This window comes from Colletotrichum lupini, chromosome 6 (assembly GCF_023278565.1).
Source record: "Colletotrichum lupini chromosome 6, complete sequence".
Taxonomy (NCBI): domain Eukaryota; kingdom Fungi; phylum Ascomycota; class Sordariomycetes; order Glomerellales; family Glomerellaceae; genus Colletotrichum; species Colletotrichum lupini.
Genome location: NC_064679.1, coordinates 1,439,355 through 1,458,658, shown reverse-complemented (window position 1 = coordinate 1,458,658; position 19,304 = coordinate 1,439,355). Strand labels below are relative to the sequence as shown.

General features: G+C 41.2%; 4 protein-coding genes across 4 annotated transcripts; all 4 read left to right on the top strand.

Moving 5' to 3' along the window:
• Nucleotides 1–572: 572 nt before the first annotated feature.
• CLUP02_11926 (rnapii degradation factor def1) lies at nt 573–3,713 on the top strand (the record flags this gene model as incomplete). Its single annotated transcript, XM_049290891.1, has 3 exons — nt 573–877; nt 1,133–2,361; nt 2,428–3,713. The coding sequence occupies 3 exons, from the start codon at nt 573–575 to the stop codon at nt 3,711–3,713; spliced, it is 2,820 nt and encodes a 939-aa protein (XP_049148036.1).
• Nucleotides 3,714–4,971: 1,258 nt separating this feature from the next.
• Nucleotides 4,972–7,646, top strand: CLUP02_11925 (low-affinity potassium transport protein; the record flags this gene model as incomplete). The annotated part of the gene is made up of 8 exons (XM_049290890.1): nt 4,972–5,008; nt 5,145–5,265; nt 5,336–5,472; nt 5,527–5,820; nt 5,872–5,916; nt 5,983–6,312; nt 6,372–7,201; nt 7,314–7,646. The coding sequence occupies 8 exons, from the start codon at nt 4,972–4,974 to the stop codon at nt 7,644–7,646; spliced, it is 2,127 nt and encodes a 708-aa protein (XP_049148035.1).
• Nucleotides 7,647–11,316: 3,670 nt separating this feature from the next.
• Nucleotides 11,317–11,547, top strand: CLUP02_11924 (uncharacterized protein; the record flags this gene model as incomplete). The annotated part of the gene is made up of 1 exon (XM_049290889.1): nt 11,317–11,547. The coding sequence occupies one exon, from the start codon at nt 11,317–11,319 to the stop codon at nt 11,545–11,547; it is 231 nt and encodes a 76-aa protein (XP_049148034.1).
• Nucleotides 11,548–15,862: 4,315 nt separating this feature from the next.
• CLUP02_11923 (uncharacterized protein) lies at nt 15,863–16,096 on the top strand (the record flags this gene model as incomplete). The annotated part of the gene is made up of 1 exon (XM_049290888.1): nt 15,863–16,096. A coding segment is annotated over one exon (234 nt), but the record flags the coding sequence as incomplete, so codon positions are not given.
• Between the last annotated feature and the right edge of the window lie 3,208 nt (nt 16,097–19,304).

Genomic DNA, 19,304 nt, shown 5'->3' with positions numbered 1-19,304 from the left:
TAAGGTATCTTACCCTACCGCGACCGTGCTCCAACTGGGCTTTGCTGCTGCTGCTGCCAACTGTGACTGGACCAGCTGCCACAGCGAATCTGACGGGACCCCAGCTGCCACACACTCGCTACCTACGTACCTCAGGTACCTGAGCAGGTACCTTGCCTAAAGGTCGGCTGCTCCTGCGCTCCCAGGTTGTGTGCTGCTCTGCTGGGCGCCTGGGCAAAAAACCTCCCTTTGAACTTTTCCCCCAGTGCCCCAGTGCAATTGCGTCTGCCTCTGCACAAACATTCCACATCCATCCACCATCCACACCTCGTCTTTCTCCCACCAACATCCACCACCACCCAAACCTCACTTGTCTCGTCTCGTCAGCCACGATCACGACGACGTCGTCTCTCCCACCTTGCGGCACCCTTTTCTTTTCCTACCTCTTTTTTTCTTCCTCTTCACCGGCAAGAGTTACGCAACTGAAGAAACCCCCACCAAAGCTGTCGTGTCGATACGGGACAGTGAATAATTGATTCCCTCCAATTTTCCCATCGTGGAAAACCCCTCCCCTCATACAAACAAACCCAGCAATGTCTGAGGTACAGACTCGGCCTGCCGCCTCGCGCGGCAGAGGCTCTGCACGCGGTGGAAGAGGTGGTTTCGCCAGCCGGGGTGGTCGCACCTCAGGCAGACCCAATGGCGACAAGTTTGACTCCAACGCCGATGATGCGTTTGAGGACCAAGGCGAGCTCGGCGAGCTGAAGAAACAGTACGGATCCAAGGCGCCCCTCATCAAGGAGCTCTTCCCCGATTGGTCTGAGCAGGATATTCTCTATGCTCTTCAAGAGACGGATGGTGATGAGAACCTCACCGTCACCCGCATTGCTGAAGGTATGTGAGCGCACGGCTCCTGCCTCGTCAGGCTGCCAGCCAAACTCTCTCCCGCGCGACGAATCAACAATCCATCAATTTCCCTCCCTCTCTCCCCTCAACCGCTGCTTAACTACATCGCTTGCGTGCTCTCAGCTAACCAAAGATTCTTGCTTCTAGGCACCATCTCCCAATGGGGTGAAGTCACGAAGAAGGCTCCCCGCTCCAAGGCCAAGGACTCCACGACCGCAGCCTCGAACATCGACTCATCCAACGCTAGACCCACTCGTGGCGGACGCAACGTCTCTGAGGCTGGTCGCGGTCGCGGAAGAACTGCTGAGAGAGGAGGTCGCGGTGGCCGGGGCAGGGCCTCAAACACAGTAGCTACTAATGGCTCTCGCCATAACAAGGAGAATGCTCAGCCGCTTTCTGTTCCTACCGAGGAGTCGAACGCATGGGATACACCGAAGCTGGACGTTAAGGACGCACCCGCCGAAGACCCCTGGGCCCCCAAGGAGACGACCGAGAAGCCTGCAGCTCCCGCTCCTACTCCTGCGGCCGCCGCCGGTTCCACCGACGCACCCAAGCCTGCCGCTGCCGCTCCCAAGACGTGGGCTAGCATGCTCCGTCAATCCACCGTGCCCAAGGTTGCCCCGAAGCCGCCCAAGGAGGAGCCCGCGCCCAAGCCCGCCGAACCCATCGAACCTCTCCCTCCTGCCGCCCCTGCCGTCGAACCTACGCCCGAACCTGAGCCCGAACCCGAGGCACAGCCTGAGCCTGCTGCCCCCGTCGAACTCCCTGTGGAACCCGCCCATGAAGAATCAGCTCCTGCAGAAGTACCAACCGTCATCGAACCTGAAGTGGTTTTGCCGCCTTCCAAGGACCAACTTACTGAGACGAATCTTGAACAGGTAGTCGACGAATCGCATCCTCCCGCGACTGCTACCGTCGCAAGCACCGCCGCCGATTCCTGGGATCCTCGCCACAACGCCGCCAGCGCCACCGCGACACCTCTGTCTGCCTCCCAGCAGCAGCACCAGCCCATCCGCCCTGCTGTTCCCACTACTAACAGCGGCTTTGCCGCCTCCGCCATCAAGGCCACCACCGAGAGAGGATCCCGCACCCCGAGCTACCAGCGTCGCGTTCTTGATCAGGAGGAGGCCGTCCGCATGCCTGGCAATCGTGAGGTTGACCGCGCTGCTGTCCAGTTCGGTGCTTTCAGCTTGAACGAGGATGATGACATTGACGGTGATCGCGAAGAGCCCGAGACCCGGACTCAGCCTCCCGCTGATTCTCCAGTCGCTCACCCCCGAACCTCTCTTCCTCCCGCTCCTCAGCAGGCTCCTGTTCCTGAAGCCATCGGTACTCAGAAGCCTGCTCCTGGCCTGCCTCCTCCTGCTGCTGCCACTCCTACCGGTACACTTGCTTCAACTAGCAATGTCACCGACTTTGCTAATGCACCCTTCTCAGGACCCGCAAGCGCTGCTCCCCAGGCTCCCGCCGCTCAGGGTATGTCCCCCTCCATGCCAGAGTCACATATTCATACCTGTTCACAAATACTGACAACCGTTCTAGTCCCTCAACCTGCCGCTGCTGCCGCCCAGCCTTACTCCCGCTTCGGCCAGGCTGGCCCCCAGGAGCCCTCGTCCTTCCCCCAAAAGTCGATCGATCCTTTCACTCAGTCCAATAACCCCGCTGCCTCGCAGACCCAGTTCGACAGCTTCTCCAACCAGCAATCGCAACAGAGCCAGCAACCCGGCGGAGCCTTTAGCTCTGCTCCCAGCGACTACTCCTCCTACTACACGGCGGACCAACAAAACCGTCCCCCTTACAACTACTACAGCCAGCCCTATGGCCAGCAGGGAGCTCAGGGTCACCAGGACAACCTGTCTTCCCAGCAGAGATCTTTCGGTGGTTACAATGCTTCGCAGGCTGATAACTTGAGCCAGTACCCCCAGAGCGGCGGTCTGCAAAACCAGTCTCGTTACGGAGGTGTCACGAACGACGCCCAGAACAGCGGACACAGTACTCCGAACCCCACCGCCCAGAGCCAGCAGGCCGCCAGCCAGGCCTCGCAGCCTCAGTCTCACGGCCAACAAAGCTACCCCTACAACAACCACCCCTACTACAATAACGCTTACTACTCGAGCTACATGGGCTACGGAAACCACTACGGTCAGCAGGGAGGATATGGCGGTGCTCCGTACGGCGGCAACAAGGGATATGGCGGCCACCCCGGATACGGCATGTCGCCTCAGGGCCCCTACGACCACGCGTCTTCCCCTGCTGCTGGCTTCGGCCAGTCATCTCTGCACCGTGCCGATAGCGGTCTGAGCTCAGGACTTGGAGGTGACTTTGGAGGCCGTGCTGGTTCCGCCCAGTCTGGCAACCAGCCCGGCCTGGCCAGCAGCGGCTTCGGCGGTGTTCAGGACACCTTTGGCCGTGGCTCCTCTTCGTTCCAGAGCCCTGCTGGACAAGGATTTAACAGCACCGCCCAGTCGAACGCTGCTTCTGCCAACGATGATTTGAAGCCTTTTGGTGAGAGCAAGCCCGGTGCCGGTCCCTCGCCTTCTCTCGGCGGCGCTCGCCCCGGCTCGGCCACGAACACTCCTTCGGGCCAGACTGGTCTCCCCCCGCCCCAGTCCACCTCTCAGATGGGTGGCTACGGCGGTTACCCCAGCCATCTCCAGGGCCACAACCTGCACGGAAACAGTGCCTACGGCATGGGAGGCGCTTCCGGCGGTCAGCACGGCAGCGCTCCGTTCGGATCCTACGGCCAGCAGGGCGCTTACGGCAGTGGATACTACGGTAGCGGCGGCCAGCAACAGCAGCGCGGCGGTTGGGGCGGAAACTACCACTAGGAAGGTAGTGGTCGTCGGCCATCTCACCCACGCCATTATGGTGGAATGAGAGGTGGCTAAGGCCTCGGTGCCTCCGAACACGTCCTTAACTGTTTACAAGACTCTCTCTCTCTCTCTCTTTGGGCCTGCAGATGGTTATAAGCTGCAGGTGGCAAGGATAATTCATGCGGTCTCTTTCTACGGGAAAACTTTCTTCTCTCTACTCATTACCCAAGTGTATGGTCTTCGAGCGTGTACGATCTATCAACAAAAAAAGAATCAGGGAGGGGAAACACTTTCGGATGGTCACCGGCCGCAACGGAACTGTGTTTTTTGTTTTCTTTTTCGCGATGGGAAGGTCTCATCAGGCTTTTCTAAGAATGATAGCCGGTGGCGTGGTGGTATGCGGCCTTGAAAATTCGATTGAAATGACAGATGGAACGGATCCGGTGGGAGGGTTGGTCGTTGGTCGTTGCCCGATGGAGGGCCAAATACTGAGATTGAACTCCTTGGAAAGGGAGCACGATAGCCAATGAAGACACATGGCATATGACATTTCTGTCTTGCAAGATACTACTTCCAACTGATTGCGTGATGTGTAAGATGCTCTTCCTTTCAGCCACATTCGGCTAGCCTCTTAGATACAGTCTGGAGATGTCCCTTGTGCCTCGGCCGGTATTTGCACCATGGCCTTGCTACGAGTCCTCCAGGCCTTGAAATCTCTGCCAATTGGGGTGTTGTTTAATATCGGATACCTCACGCATGTGGATGTGGATGTAGATGCAATAGTCATCCTATTGAAATGCATAGATGTCGCTTCACACCGGTTATGAAGAGTATGCGCTGCGCCGTCCGTTCCAGCCTCTAAGGTTAGGTGAGATCCGTCTTGCGTGGACTTGTGTAAGTTTATCTCTTGTAGGAAATAGATACAGAGACAACTGAGATATTAAGTATGTAATAACATAACTTAGGAGAAACCTTTCAAGAACTTCTCTACGCAACTCTCCCGGTGTACGCATCCATACCTACGGCGCGGGGTGCTCTTGGCGTAGCTGGCGGCCTCTGGTCTTGGCGAAATTGAGATTACGTCTGTCGGTTGGGGTCATGCGCTATTTACAACGACACTGGCCTCCACCGTGTCTCAACTTGCCTGTTTCCTCCCTCAACTCGGTTTCTACCATATGTTTTGTCGTTGCTACCTTCTTTACTGCATCGATTGGCGTATCCTGCGTCCGAATATACATTCCCCGCCCTCTGAAAGCCCTCCATAGCCGCTGCCATGTGGAAGCCAAAGCTTAATTTCATCTCCCTTCACTGTATGTCGCGCCCTTGCCCTCGGCGAATGCGAGCGAGCTCTTCTCGTGGCTTGCGATTTGTTTTGCCGCATCAGAAGTCGACGTTGTCGGCGTCAATAGGTGAATTAGACTGACTGGATCTTGTTTAAATGTTTAGACATGTGGATTTTGTTCTGTAGCCTACTGTCATGGGTGTTACTATATCCGTACGGCAACTTGGCCGCCGTGGATGCCTTCTTCTTCGGCTGCAGTTCGTCGACAGAGTCTGGATTGAACACGTACGTGGGAGCATGGCCTTCTTCTTATTCCAAGTCGCAGTGGGAAGCTAATAATTTGATGATGTTGCAGCATTGATGTGAAGGACTTGAAGACTTACCAGCAGGTGTACATCTACGTGATTCCTATGATCACCAACTTGATGTTTGTCAACATTGTCGTGGCCGTAGCGCGTCTGTATTGGTTCCGGCAGCGTCTTCGAAGTATTGGTAAAGTTGCAAAGCGTATTACTCATGCTTGTCCGAGCTAACAGGGCCCTGAAGCTCCTAGTTCACTCAGAAGATATGGCGGCGAAGACGTAGAGGCCAACACAGAGTCTGAACGCAAGCTTGGTGAAGAGAGTGAGAAGCCATTGCAGCACGAAGCAGCTCCATTACCAGACCATTCCTTCCAGGCATCGGGAAACGAGGACGCATCCCATGAGATGGACGAACAGCCCAAAACTACATCTAGGCCGACTAACGTCACTTTCGACGACCGCATGCCAGTACCTAGGCCTTTTGGTCGTGCGGATACCACTGTGCTTCACGTACCTGGGCCTATAGATCGCATCAATGGTGTGTGCCGTTCTTTCTTCAGCCTTCGCTAGCTAAATCCCCCTTTTCTAGGCCAGCCGATCACTGAGATATCGGTTGGACGCAGTGAGACTGATGGTAGGCACTTGTGACTCACTTTCCAGCAGACGAGGGTGTGTGTAGTTGAGCTGACATGGCGAAAAGACACTGACGCCATCCGACCTGTTCGAAGGGCATCGACTGGCCTGTCGAGACGGAGACCGCACCACGCTAATGGTCCTGCAATGCGTGCGGCCCTCTCCATCGAGAAGGTTGCTTCTTCGATGCTGGTCTTGGGACAGACAAGACACACCGATACCGAATCACGTCGCTCTGGCACGTTCAGCCGCTCCCGCACCATAGACCTTCCCAGACTATCTCAACAGGTTACCGTCGGTCGCAACTCCCAATTCTTCAACCTCACCGAACAAGACCGCGAGACCCTCGGCGGCATCGAGTACCGGAGCCTGAAGCTCCTGCTCAAGGTCATATATAGTACACGCCTGAATTACCCCCCTTGTCCTCGGAAACAGATTTGGCTGATCCAGCGGTAGTCTACTTCGTCGGGCTCCATCTCTTTGGAGTCGTCTGCCTCGTGCCGTGGATCCACAACGCACCGTCAAAGTACAAGGACGTCCTGGCTCAGAGCGCGCAGGACCGGACCTGGTGGGCCATCTACTCGGCCCAGACCATGGTCGACAACCTAGGCTTCACGCTCACGCCGGACTCGATGGCGAGCTTCAGAGACGCGACCTGGCCTATGCTCGTCATGACGTTCCTCGCTTTTGCGGGAAACACCTGTTACCCCGTCTTCCTCCGCCTCGCCATCTGGGTCATGTCAAAAGTCGTCCCCCGGAATTCGGCCATCAGGGAACAGCTCCAGTTTCTGCTTGACCACCCGAGACGGTGTTACACGCTCTTGTTCCCCAGTAAGCCCACCTGGATTCTTTTCGGGATAGTCTTCGCCCTCAACTTCATCGACGTCCTGCTCATCATCGTCCTGGACCTCGACAACGCGGCCGTCAACGACCTACCCATGGGCCCGCGCATCTTATCCGCGCTCTTCCAGGCTGCTTCGGCGCGTCACACTGGTACCGCCACGCTGAACCTCTCCCTCGTCAACCCGGCTGTGCAATTCAGTCTCTTGTCCATGATGTACATTGCCATCTACCCGATTGCCATCAGCATCCGTGCTTCCAACACATACGAGGAGAAGGCGCTGGGCATCTACAGCGACGACAGCCAGCTCGACGAGAGTAACAGCGCATCATACATCATGTCCCACGTCCGCAACCAACTCAGCTTTGACCTGTGGTACATCTTCCTGGGAACCTTTTGCATCTGCATCGCAGAGTCAGAACGGATCATGGACCTTAACGAGCCGGTTCGTTCTTCCCACTCCCTGTGCTGATCAATCTTACCTCAATCACTGACATGCATTCTTAACTTAGGCCTTCTCCGTGTTCCCAGTCTTCTTTGAAGTCGTCAGCGCATAGCAAGTACCCCGACCCCGCTTACCATCCCACGTCTTTTATCGCTCACTAAACTACAGCGGCAACGTCGGGCTGTCCTTGGGACACCCGTCGGTCATGACCTCCCTCAGCGGCGAGTTCACGACGTTCAGCAAGCTCGTCATCTGCGCCATGATGATCCGCGGCCGCCACCGCGGGCTGCCATACTCGCTCGACCGTGCCATCATGCTTCCCAGCGAAGAGAGCTCCTCGCAGTCCGAGATGGCTAAACGCGCGGCGGCGGAGCGGGAAGAGAGATATTTCATGAACGACAGGCGCCAGAAGTTGCTTTACACCAAGACTAACTATACCCTGTGAAACTAGCTCAAGTGATCAGCCGTCCACTGGCAATGGACTTTTTTTTTATCCTGTGAGGAAGATGAAGTATCAGGTTTGATTCCTTCTCGTTTCTAGAAGAGATGCGACTGGGAACTACATTGGTAACGAGGTAGACTTCCCTCACCTTTATTGCGCCCCTTTATTAGACTAGATTGCGATACCTAGGTACTCGTCCAATATGCTACGAATTCCTCCTAACTTTGCGTTCCTATATGTGTCGGATTGGAAGTCTAATTCGACCGCGGCATACAGCCGACTGCGCAGGGGCCAATTAGGGGCCTTATTTATAATTATCGTAACTAGCCTAACTTACGGTTAGAACCTCCTTTTTATACCTACGTAGATATTTATATAGTTTAATTAATCTCTTTGTTAACTACGGTTCGAACTAACTACCTTATAATAGGGATACTAATATTAATTAGTAGTTAAATTCTACTATTATAGATTAGTAAGGTATCTCGCTACGTAAAAGAGACGACTTTTTAATACCGCACGGGATAAGAGATTCGTACTAATTAACCTTATAAAAGTAAATAAAAAAGGAGGTAATTCTTAAATACCGTACGGAATTAAGTAATTATAGCCCTTTATTACTTACGAGAGGTCGACGTTTACTATATTTAACTACGTTAATTAACAGAACCGCTTAAGTAACTAGCCTTTTACTATCGCCCCGAGTAGCTTTTTTACTAAACGACTTTTCTATAGCCGGCCCGCAATTAGAAATTAATTAAATAATAAAAGGGATCGCTAGTAAGCGATAATTACTTAACTATAATTAAGTTACGAAAAAGACTATTTAAAAGATATAAAATAGGGTACCGAGAGGCCATAAAAGATAAGATTTCTAAGGTATTTAACCTTATTACGTACGAGTAATAAGTAAGCATTTTTAGTAAGTTTTTAAAATATACGACTTTATAAGAAAGAGGGCTTAACTTTATTAACTATACTTAACGGCTTATACGGTTCCTAATAGCCTATATAACTCCTCTACGAGCCGCTTAGTATTTACTTTTAATTATTTTTATAAAATACCGCCTTAAAAGAGGTAGGTTAAAGAAGGAAGCTATTTAGAGATTATAAAGAGCACGAGGCTTAAGAGGCTAGAAGTATACGGGATAGCGGAAATTAGTAACTAGTAAAAATCCTAAGACTAATTACTATATTTTTTTATAGTAATATAAACGTTTACTACTATTATTATTAAAAGGAACTATTAAAACCTACCCTTTTTTATTAAATAAAAAGGAGGATCTTAGTAAGTACGATAGTTAACGATTTAGAAAGGTAATAATAATTATTAAAAATAGTAAAAACGAGAGTAGTAGCGAGATAGTAAGAGAAAGCGGGAATCTCTTAGACTTTAATAAATTCGTTAGGTAGTAAAAGTACGGATTTATTATAACCTACGCGCGGATTAGATATATCCTTATTAAAATTAAATACGCTAATAATTATTAATATAAGCATAAGCTAGAGTACGACCCTTAGTAAGTTAAGGTAAAAAAGGAAAGGACGAAACCCGATCCTAAATAAAATCCTAATCCCTTATAAGTAAGTAAATATTAACCCGGACTATTAGGGGACGTAGATATATAGAATCGTAGATTAGCTTAATAGTAAGTAAATTAACGTAATATTAATCTATTTAACTAAGGTCTATAAGAAAAAGGGGCTATAGGGGTAACCCCTATTTTATAAGATCGTAAACGACCTTAGTTATTAGCTAAACGAATAGTTTATAAGCATAAGCTTAAGAATTATAAAAGTAATTAATAAATTCCTTTATAGGCGAGGGGTATTACTAACGTAATTATAATTATAAGAGCTATATAAAATACTAATAGCGATAATTATAAAAGAGGAATTCGTACTATAGAACTAGGTATAGGTCGATAGAGTATATAATCGCTTTAACGAATTTAAAAAAAAGGTAAACGACCTAGATTTCCTCCCTATAATTACTAACGGAAATCTATCGTCGTAAAAGGATATACCGGGGCAAAATATAGTACTAAAAGTACGATAATCGATAATTCTACCTATTTTAATTTATAACTCGTTACTATTATTAATACGAAATTCGGCGCCGATTAGCTAATAAAAAAAGAAGTAGACGACCCGAAGTTATTAATAATACGTAGTAACGTAGGGATCGTATATAAATACCGAAAATTTAGTAGCGAATACGAGGTAATTTATAGACCTTAAAAAGATCTTCTTAAAAGAGAAATTATATTCTAGAGGGAAGTATAAGGTTTTATAAAAAACCCTAACGATATTTTATAATTATTATAAAAAAGTCGGAATTAGGGAATATTAGTACTATTCGGTAATTAATATCGTACTTATAAGTAAAGCCTCTAATTACTATTACGAAGTAGTACGTAATCTCGATTAAAACGACTTTTTTAGTATAATTAACGTAATCCGAAGCTACTTCGAGACTTATAATAAGAACCTAGAGCTCTTATTTAAGCTACGAGCGATTTCTTTTATATCTATAGCTAGGATAATAGAGGGTAAATTGCGAGTAAAGATCCTTAAAGAGCTTATTAATCGAATTAATAACTTAGTAAAAACCTAGCTAAATAAGGGGATAAACGAATAGAAAGTTAGATATCTTTATACCGTAGTTTAGCGTATACTAGAGGTAAAAATAACCCTATATTAAGTACCCGAAGACTACGAGACGCTCTACTCGAGGCTAAGATCTAGCTTTAATATTAAAGTAAAAATACTATACTAAACTTACCTCTAAGCGTATAACGGCCCTTATTAATAATATTAAGTCGATTAAATATATAATAAGAAGGGAAAAGAGGCTAGATACGGTAATCGTTAGTAAGGAGGCCCAGATTCGTTAAATAGGTAGAGATTTAACTTATAAGTAGGGTAATAGAAAAAGTAATATTATATTTATAAAAAGGATAGATATTAGTTAAGTAACTACTCTAAAGAAGAGCGTATTAAATCGTACGAATAGTATAAAAAGTCGAGAGTAGTAAACGGTAAAACTAGCCCTCGTCGGTTTAACTAATTCCTTATTATATATAAAAGTAGATCCGGGGGTACGGAACCTAGTAATAGTAGTTAAAGTAGTAGCCTAAAGTATATACCCCCTATAGGAGATTTAGAAAATAAGGAAGATCTTACCCCCTATACTAACGAATTAAATTATAATAAAATCGATAATATTAATTACTTTTTTTTTACCCCGTTAGCCTCCAGAGGATATACGAGGCTAAATAAATAGAAAGTAATAAAAGCTCTTAATAAGTAGGCTTTTATTTATAAATAGTAAGGGAAGGTCCCTTAGATAACGGATATAGAGGTAGCCGAAAGGGTAAATTTAATAGGGCCGAAGCCTATTCTCTTAACGATTAAAGAGAAGACGCTATCTCTCTTAATATTTAAAGAAAAGGAATATAGTACTAAGTAAATCTAGGGGTAATTAGAAAGGTCCTTTTTATATTACTTAGATCCCTTAAATACTAAGCTCGTATAAGTATTTTATATAAGTAAAAGGTACGGCTTAGACGATTTCTATAGGATTATCCTAAATACTAAGGTATTATAATAATTAACTAGAGGAAAAGGGTAATTCTAGGCGCTATAAAAGATCGCGCTAGTAACGCTTAATATGTTAATAGTAGGTATTACGAAGATTAGTTTCGGCCTAGGTAAGGAAATCGTCGCCCTAGGTATAATAAAAGTAGAGATATACTTTAAAACGATAACTTTTTATATTTTACTTATCAATACCCCATTTCTCCTATATCTAAAAGATATAGATCGACTAGGTATTATATTCGATAATATAAGGAATAGAATCTCTAGTAGTAAGTACTTTAAAGTAGTTAAACGACGATAGGGGTATGCGTTTATAAAGCTTACTAACGATACGAAGTTAATTAATTACCTAACGGAAAGTAAGCTTAGAAAACTATATTAGAGATTCGGGTACCCGTCGGTTACGAGGCTATATAACCTCTTAAAGTAATTAAGTAATAATAATATTAAAATAGGGGCGCTAGAGTAGTTAATAAAAGTATACTACTAATACTAAATAAATGCGCAGAGCCTACGCAGATTTAAGTTTAAATTACGTAATAAGCTCAACTTTAACTAGGAAATTGTTATTAATATTTTCTATTTAAATAGTTAGCTAGTACTATATATAATCGACGTAGCTATATCCTTCTAAATAGGGTAATTCCTCCGGGATTTATAAGTAAAAATAGTATAAGTAGCTTTACGAAAAAGCTAGATCGATATATACTAAGGACCGCTAGATAGTATTAGAACCGACGCTAGTACTAGCTTTAAGTCGGTAGAATTTAGGGATAATACGACGGCCTATAGTATATAGCTAAAAGTCGTACCCGTTAAAGCGTATTATAATATTAAAAAGGTAGAAAGGGTATATTAGTAGTTAAAAAGGGCGTTTAGAATTATTAAAAAGGAAAATCCGGATTTTATTAATAACGAATACCTTTAGATAGTACTTAAATACTATAACGATACTATAGGGCCTAACGGACTTATATTAACGTTATTAGTATTTAGAGCATATTTAAAAACGACCTTAGCCTCGCTACCGTCGCTAAGTACAAGCTAACGAGCCCGAGTAATTAAAAAAGTAATATAAGTACTGCGCGAGATAAGTATAAGAAGGTAAGTTAACGAGGTAATTACTACGCGCAATAGGCTTAATATAGGGGATAATCTAAATATACTATTAAATTCGGATATATATATCGGATTAGAAATCTAATTCGACCGCGGTATATAGCCGACTGCGCAGGGGCTAATTAGGGGCCTTATTTATAATTATCGTAACTAGCCTAACTTACGGTTAGAACCTCCTTTTTATACCTACGTAAATATTTATATAGTTTAATTAATCTCTTTATTAACTACGGTTCGAACTAACTACTTTATAATAGGGATACTAATACTAATTAGTAGTTAAATTCTACTATTATAAATTAGTAAGGTATCTCGCTACGTAGAAGAGACGACTTTTTAATACTATATGGGATAGGAGATTCGTACTAATTAACTTTATAGAAGTAGATAAAAAAGGAGGCGATTCTTAAATACCGCACGGAATTAAGTAATTATAGCCTTTTATTACTTATGAGAGGTCGACGTTTACTACGTTAAACTACGTTAATTAACGGAACTGCTTAAGTAATTAGCCTTTTACTATTACCCCGAGTAGCTTTTTTACTAAACGACTTTTCTATAGCCGGCCCGTAATTAGAAATTAACTAAGTAATAGAAGGGATCGCTAGTAAGCGATAATTACCTAACCGTAATTAAGCTACGAAAAAGACTACTTAAAAAATATAAAATAGGGTACCGAGAGGCCGTAAAAGATAAGATCTCTAAGGTATTTAACCCTATTACGTATAAGTAATAAGTGGGCATTTTTAATAATTTCTTTAAAATATACGATCTTATAAAAAGGAGGGCTTAACTTCGTTAACTATACTTAACGGCTTATACGGTTCTTAATAGCCTATATAGCTCCTCTACGAGCCGCCCGGCGTCTATTTTTAACTATTTTTATAGAATACCGCCCTAGAGGAGATAGGTTAAAGAAAGAAGCTATTTAGAGATTATAAAGAGCACGAGGCTTAGGAGGCTAGAAATATATAGGATAATAGAAATTAGTAACTAATAAAGATCCTAAGACTAATTATTATATCTTTTTATAATAATATAAACGTCTATCGCTATTATTATAAAAAAGAACTACTAAAACCTACCTTTTTATATTAGATAAAAAGGAGGATCTTAGTAAGTACGATAGCTAGCGATTTAAAAGGGTAGTAGTAATCGCTAAAAATAATAAAAACGAGAGTAATAATAAGATAGCAAGAGGAAGCGGGAATCTTTTAGACCTTAATAAATTCGTTAAGTAGCGAAAGTATAGATTTATTACGACCTGCGCGCGGATTAAATATATCCCTATTAAGATTAAATATATTAATAATTACTAATACGAGTATAAGCTAGAGCACGACCCTTAGTAAGTTAGGGTAAAAAAGGAGAGGACAAAACCCGATCCTAGATAGAATCCTAATCCCTTATAAATAAATAAATATTAACCTAGACTATTAGGGAACGTAAATATATAGAATTATAGATTAGCCTAACGGTAAGTAAATTAACGTAATATTAATCTATTTAACTAAGGTTTATAAAAAAAAGGGGCTATAGGGGTAACCCCTATTCTACGAGATTATAAACGACCTTAGCTACTAACTAAATAAATAATTCGCGAGCGCAAACTTAAGAATTATAAAAGTAGTTAATAGATTCTTTTATAAGCGAGGGGTATTACTAGCGTAATTATAATCATAAGAGCTATACGAAATACTAATAATAATAATTATAAAAGAGGAATTCGTACTATAGAACTAAGTATAGGTCGATAGAGCGTATAATCGCTTTAACGAATTTAAAAAAAAAGTAAACGACCTAGATTTCCTCCCTATAATTACTAACGAAAATCTATTATTATAAAAGGATATACCGGGGTAAAATATAGTACTAGAAGTACGATAATTAATAATTCTACTTATTTCGATTTATAACTCGTTACTATTATTAATACGAAATTCGGTACCGATCGGCTAATAAGAAAGGAGGTAAACGACCTAAAGTTATTAATAATACGTAGCGACGTAGGGATCGTATATAAATACCGAAAATCTAGTAGCGAATACGAAGTAATTTATAAACCTTAAAAAGATCTTTTTAAAAAAGAAATTATACTCTAGGGGGAAGTATAAGGTTTTATAAGAAACCTTAATAATATTTTACGATTATTATAAAAAAGTCGGAATTAGGGAACACTAGTACTATTCGGTAATTAATATCGTACTTATAAGCAAAGCCTCTAATTACTATTACGAAGCGGTACGTAATCTTAATCGAAACGACTTTCTTAGTATAATTAACGTAATCCAAAGCCGCTTTAAGACTTATAATAAGAACCTAGAGCTCTTATTTAAGCTACGAGCGATTTTTTTATATCTATAGCTAGGATAATAGAGAGTAAATTATAAGTAGAAATCTTTAAAAAGCTTATCGATCGAATCGATAAGCTAGCGAAAACCTAGCTAAATAAGGGGATAAATAAGCGGAAAGTCGGATATTTCTATACCGTAATCTAGTATATACTAAAAGTAAAAATTACTTTATACTAAGTACCTAAAAACTACGAGACGCTCTGCTCGAGGCTAAGATCTAGCTTTAATATTAAAATAAGAATGCTATACTAAACCTACCTCTAAGTATACGACGGCCCTTATTAGTAATATTAGGTCGATCGAACGTATAATAAAAAAGGAAAAGAGGCTAGATACGGTAATCGTTAGTAAGGAGGCCTAGATTCGTTAAATAAGTAGAGATTTAACTTATAGGCAGGGTAATAAAAAAAGTAATACTATATTTATAAAAAGGATAGATATTAGTTAAGTAACTATTTTAAAAAAGAGCGTACTAAATCGTACGAATAGTATAAAAAGTCGAGGGTAGTAGACAGTAAAACTAGCCCTCGTTAGTTTAACTAATTCCTCGTTATATATAAGGGTAGATCCGGGGGTATAGAACTTAGTAATAGTAGCTAAAGTAGCGGCTTAAAACATATACTTCCTATAGGAAATTCGGAAAATAAAAAAGATCTTACTCCCTATACTAACGAATTAGATTATAATAAAATTAAAAATATTAACTACTCTTTTTTCGCCCTGTTAGCCTCTAGAGGATATACGAGGCTAAACGAATAGAGGGTAGTAAAAGCTTTTAATAAGTAGGCTTTTATTTATAAATAGTAAGGGAAGGTCCCTTAGATAACGAATATAAAAGTAGCTAAAAGGGCAAATTTAATAGGGCCGAAGTTTATTATCTTAATAATTAAGGAGAAAACGCTATCTCTTTTAATATTTAAAAAAAAGGAACATAGTACTAAGCATATCTAGAGGTAACTAGAGGGGTCCTTTTTATACTACTTAGATCCCTCGAATACTAAGCTCGTATAGGCATTCTATGCGAGCAAAAAGTACGGCCTAGACGATTTCTATAGGATTATCTTAGATACTAAGGTATTATAATAATTAATTAGAGGAAAAGGGCAATTCTAAGTACTATAAAAGATCGCGCTAGTAATACTTAATACGTTAATAGTAGGTATTACGAGGATTAGTTTCGGCCTAGGTAAGGAAATCGTCGCCCTAGGTATAATAAAAATAGAGATATATTTCGGAACGATAACTTTTTATATTTTACCCGTTAATACCCCATTTCTCCTATGTCTAAAAGATATAAATCGACTAAGTATTATATTTAATAATATAAGGAATAAGATCTTTAGTAATAAGCACTTTGAGGTAGTCGAACGACGATAGGGGTATATATTTATAAAGCTTATTAATAATACGAAGTCGATTAATTACTTAACGGAAAGTGAGCTTAGAAGACTATACTAGAGATTCGGGCACCTATTAGTTATAAGGCTATATAACCTCCTAAAGTAATTAGGTAATAATAATATCGAAATAGGGGCGCTAAAGTAGTTAACGAAAGTATATTACTAATACTAAATAAATGCGCAGAGCCTACGTAAATTTAAGTTTAAATTGCGTAATAAGCTCAATTTTAACTAAGAAATCGTCGTCGATATCTTCTATTTAAATAGTCGGCTAGTATTATATATAATCGACGTAGCTATATCTTTTTAAGTAGGGCAATTCCTTTAGGATCTATAAATAAAAATAGTATAGGTAGCCCTGCGAAAAAGCTAGATCGATATATATTAAGGACTACTAAACGGTATTAGAACCGACGCTAGTACTAGCTTTAAGTCGGTAGAATTTAGGGATAATACGACGGCCTATAGTATATAGCTAAAAGTCGTACCTATTAAAGCGTACTATAGTATTAAAAAAATAGAGAGGGTATATTAATAGTTAAAAAGGGCGTTTAGAATTATTAAAGAGGAAAATCTAGATTCTATTAACGACGAATGCCTCTAGATAGTACTTAAATACTATAACGATACTATAGGGCCTAACGGACTTATACTAACGCTATTAGTATTTAGAGTATATTTAAGAACGACCTTAGCCTTGCTACCGTTACTAAGTATAAGCTAACGAGCCCGAGTAATTAAAAAAGTAATACGAGTACTACGCGAGGTAAGTATAAAAAAGTAAGTTAATAAAGTAATTACTATGCGCAATAGGCCTAATATAAGAGATAATCTAAATATATTACTAAATTCGGATATACGAGTATAGCGCGAAATTACTTAATAGTAGGCTAAGCTATATAAGTTAATTTCTATTAACGAGCGCTCTTATATAGTTATAAAAGATCGTAACTAGCTACTCGAAGTATTAATTATAATAGTTAGACCGTATTATATAGATCCTAACGAGGTGATTTTTAACTTATAAAAAGAAGAAGAGCTAGGGGAAACTATATAACTTATAATAGAAGTATAAGAAATTATCCTTAACGAAATCGTCGTAGTAGTACTAATAGATAATAAGGAAGAGGATATTACTAAAAGGGTATTAATACTACTAGCGAGACGTTATAAAAGACTACGATAGTAAGCCCTAACGCGGTAATTTATTATTAGCGACGAGGTAATTAATACTTTTTATATAGTAAAAGAGAAAGCCGATTTCGAGCTAGTAGTTAAACTACGTAAAGAAGGCGTAATTATAACTACTAAAAAGCCGTATAAAAGATTAGATCTTATCGAAGTAGATACTCTTCGTAATCGAGGGGTCTATCGATTTATCCTATACGACCTAGAAAAATATATAAACTTCTATATATTTAAATTACGAATAGTTCGTAAGATTAAAAGGAAAAGAACACCCTAGCCGTACGAGAAGTCTAAATACGTAATTTAGGGGTACGGTAACGTCAAAAAGGCGACGCTACTTATATAATTACTTATTATATAGCGCTATAGCTAACGATTAATAATAGTACTAATAGTATTGCTACGGAAGAAGGGATATAAGATTTAGAGCCGTAATATTACCTAGGCCTATACCTAATCGGCCACAGGGCTTATAAAGAGAATCCTAGCCTATTTACTAAAGGAAATAGCTAGTAAATACTTAGAAAGTACGATTATTAAAGTGCTTAAGCCACTATATAGGCTCGTAGAATCGGGTACTTATTAATAGGCTATTTATTACGATTTTTATATTAATTAACTATTAATAGTTACCTTTACATACGACCCGTGCTTACTAATCGCGGAGTATAAAAGTAACTAATTTAGGATCGTCGGAATATAAACTAACGATATATTAGGCCTATTTAATATTAACTTTATAAAAAAAGAGGATAAGGAGCTTTAGAAAGCGGGCTTTATAATAAAGCTAAAAGAGGTCCTTATAATAAATACCCCCCTAATATTTAACGGCGGGATTCTTATAATTAAAAAAGAAACTATCGTTTTTTAATAAAAGGGGTAGGGCGAGAAGATTAACCTTATTAATCTAAACGTAACTAACGTTAAAAAGTAGTATAAGGCTAAGCTCGCGCGAGGGGTATATATTATAAGTATTTATTAACTTAAGGCGACTTTTAATTATATTAGGGTAGCATAAGCTATAGATCTAACCGAACGAAACGTCGAGGTACTTAATAAGCGGCTTAAGTAATAATAAACGAATCTCGATCGAGGTCTCGTTTACTACTTAATCGACCTTACGACTAATAAGCTCTACGTCTTTATTAATAGGTTATTTACGAATAATAACGACCTTACTTCGTAATTAGGGTATATTATTATCTTAGCTAACAAGAGTATAAGCGAGAGCGAATTTACTATATATAGTAATATAATTTACTATTCGTTAATTAAAAATAAGTAGGTAACGAGAAGTATACTAGCGTTAGAGGTTTACGGTATAATTAACGGCATTAACCTCTCTTACGCAATTTTAATAATACTAAGGAAGATTACCGATCGAATTAGCCTTCTACCTATTCTAATAATTATCTATATAGATTCCTATTTACTATACGAATGCCTCGTTAAATTAGGAATAACGAAAGAAAAGAGGCTTATAATTAATATTATAGCCCTTAAGTAATTATATAAAAGGCGCGAGATACTTAAGATCCGTTAGATTAATAATAAAAATAACCTCGTAAACGCTTTTATAAAAGCAGTACTAAATAAGGGATTAGAGTAATTCATAAGTAGTAAAAAAGTTACCGTACGAATAAAAAGATAGGTTATACGAAAAGAGTAAAGAAAAGGGGGAAAAGGAGACGACTTAGTAAACGGGCCCGAGGTCGAATTATACCTCTAACTATAGTAGTTAAATCGATAAAAGAAAGAGAAAGTTAGTATCGGATTAGAAGTCTAATTTAACCGCGGTATATAGCTAACTATGTAGGGGCTAATTAGGGGCCCTATTTACGATTATCGTAGCTAGCCTAATTTATAATTAGAACCTCCTTTTTATACCTACGTAGATATTTATATAGTTTAATTAATCTCTTCGTTAACTACGGTTCGAACTAACTACCCTGTAATAGGGATACTAATAATATAAGTATAGTGCGAAATTACTTAAT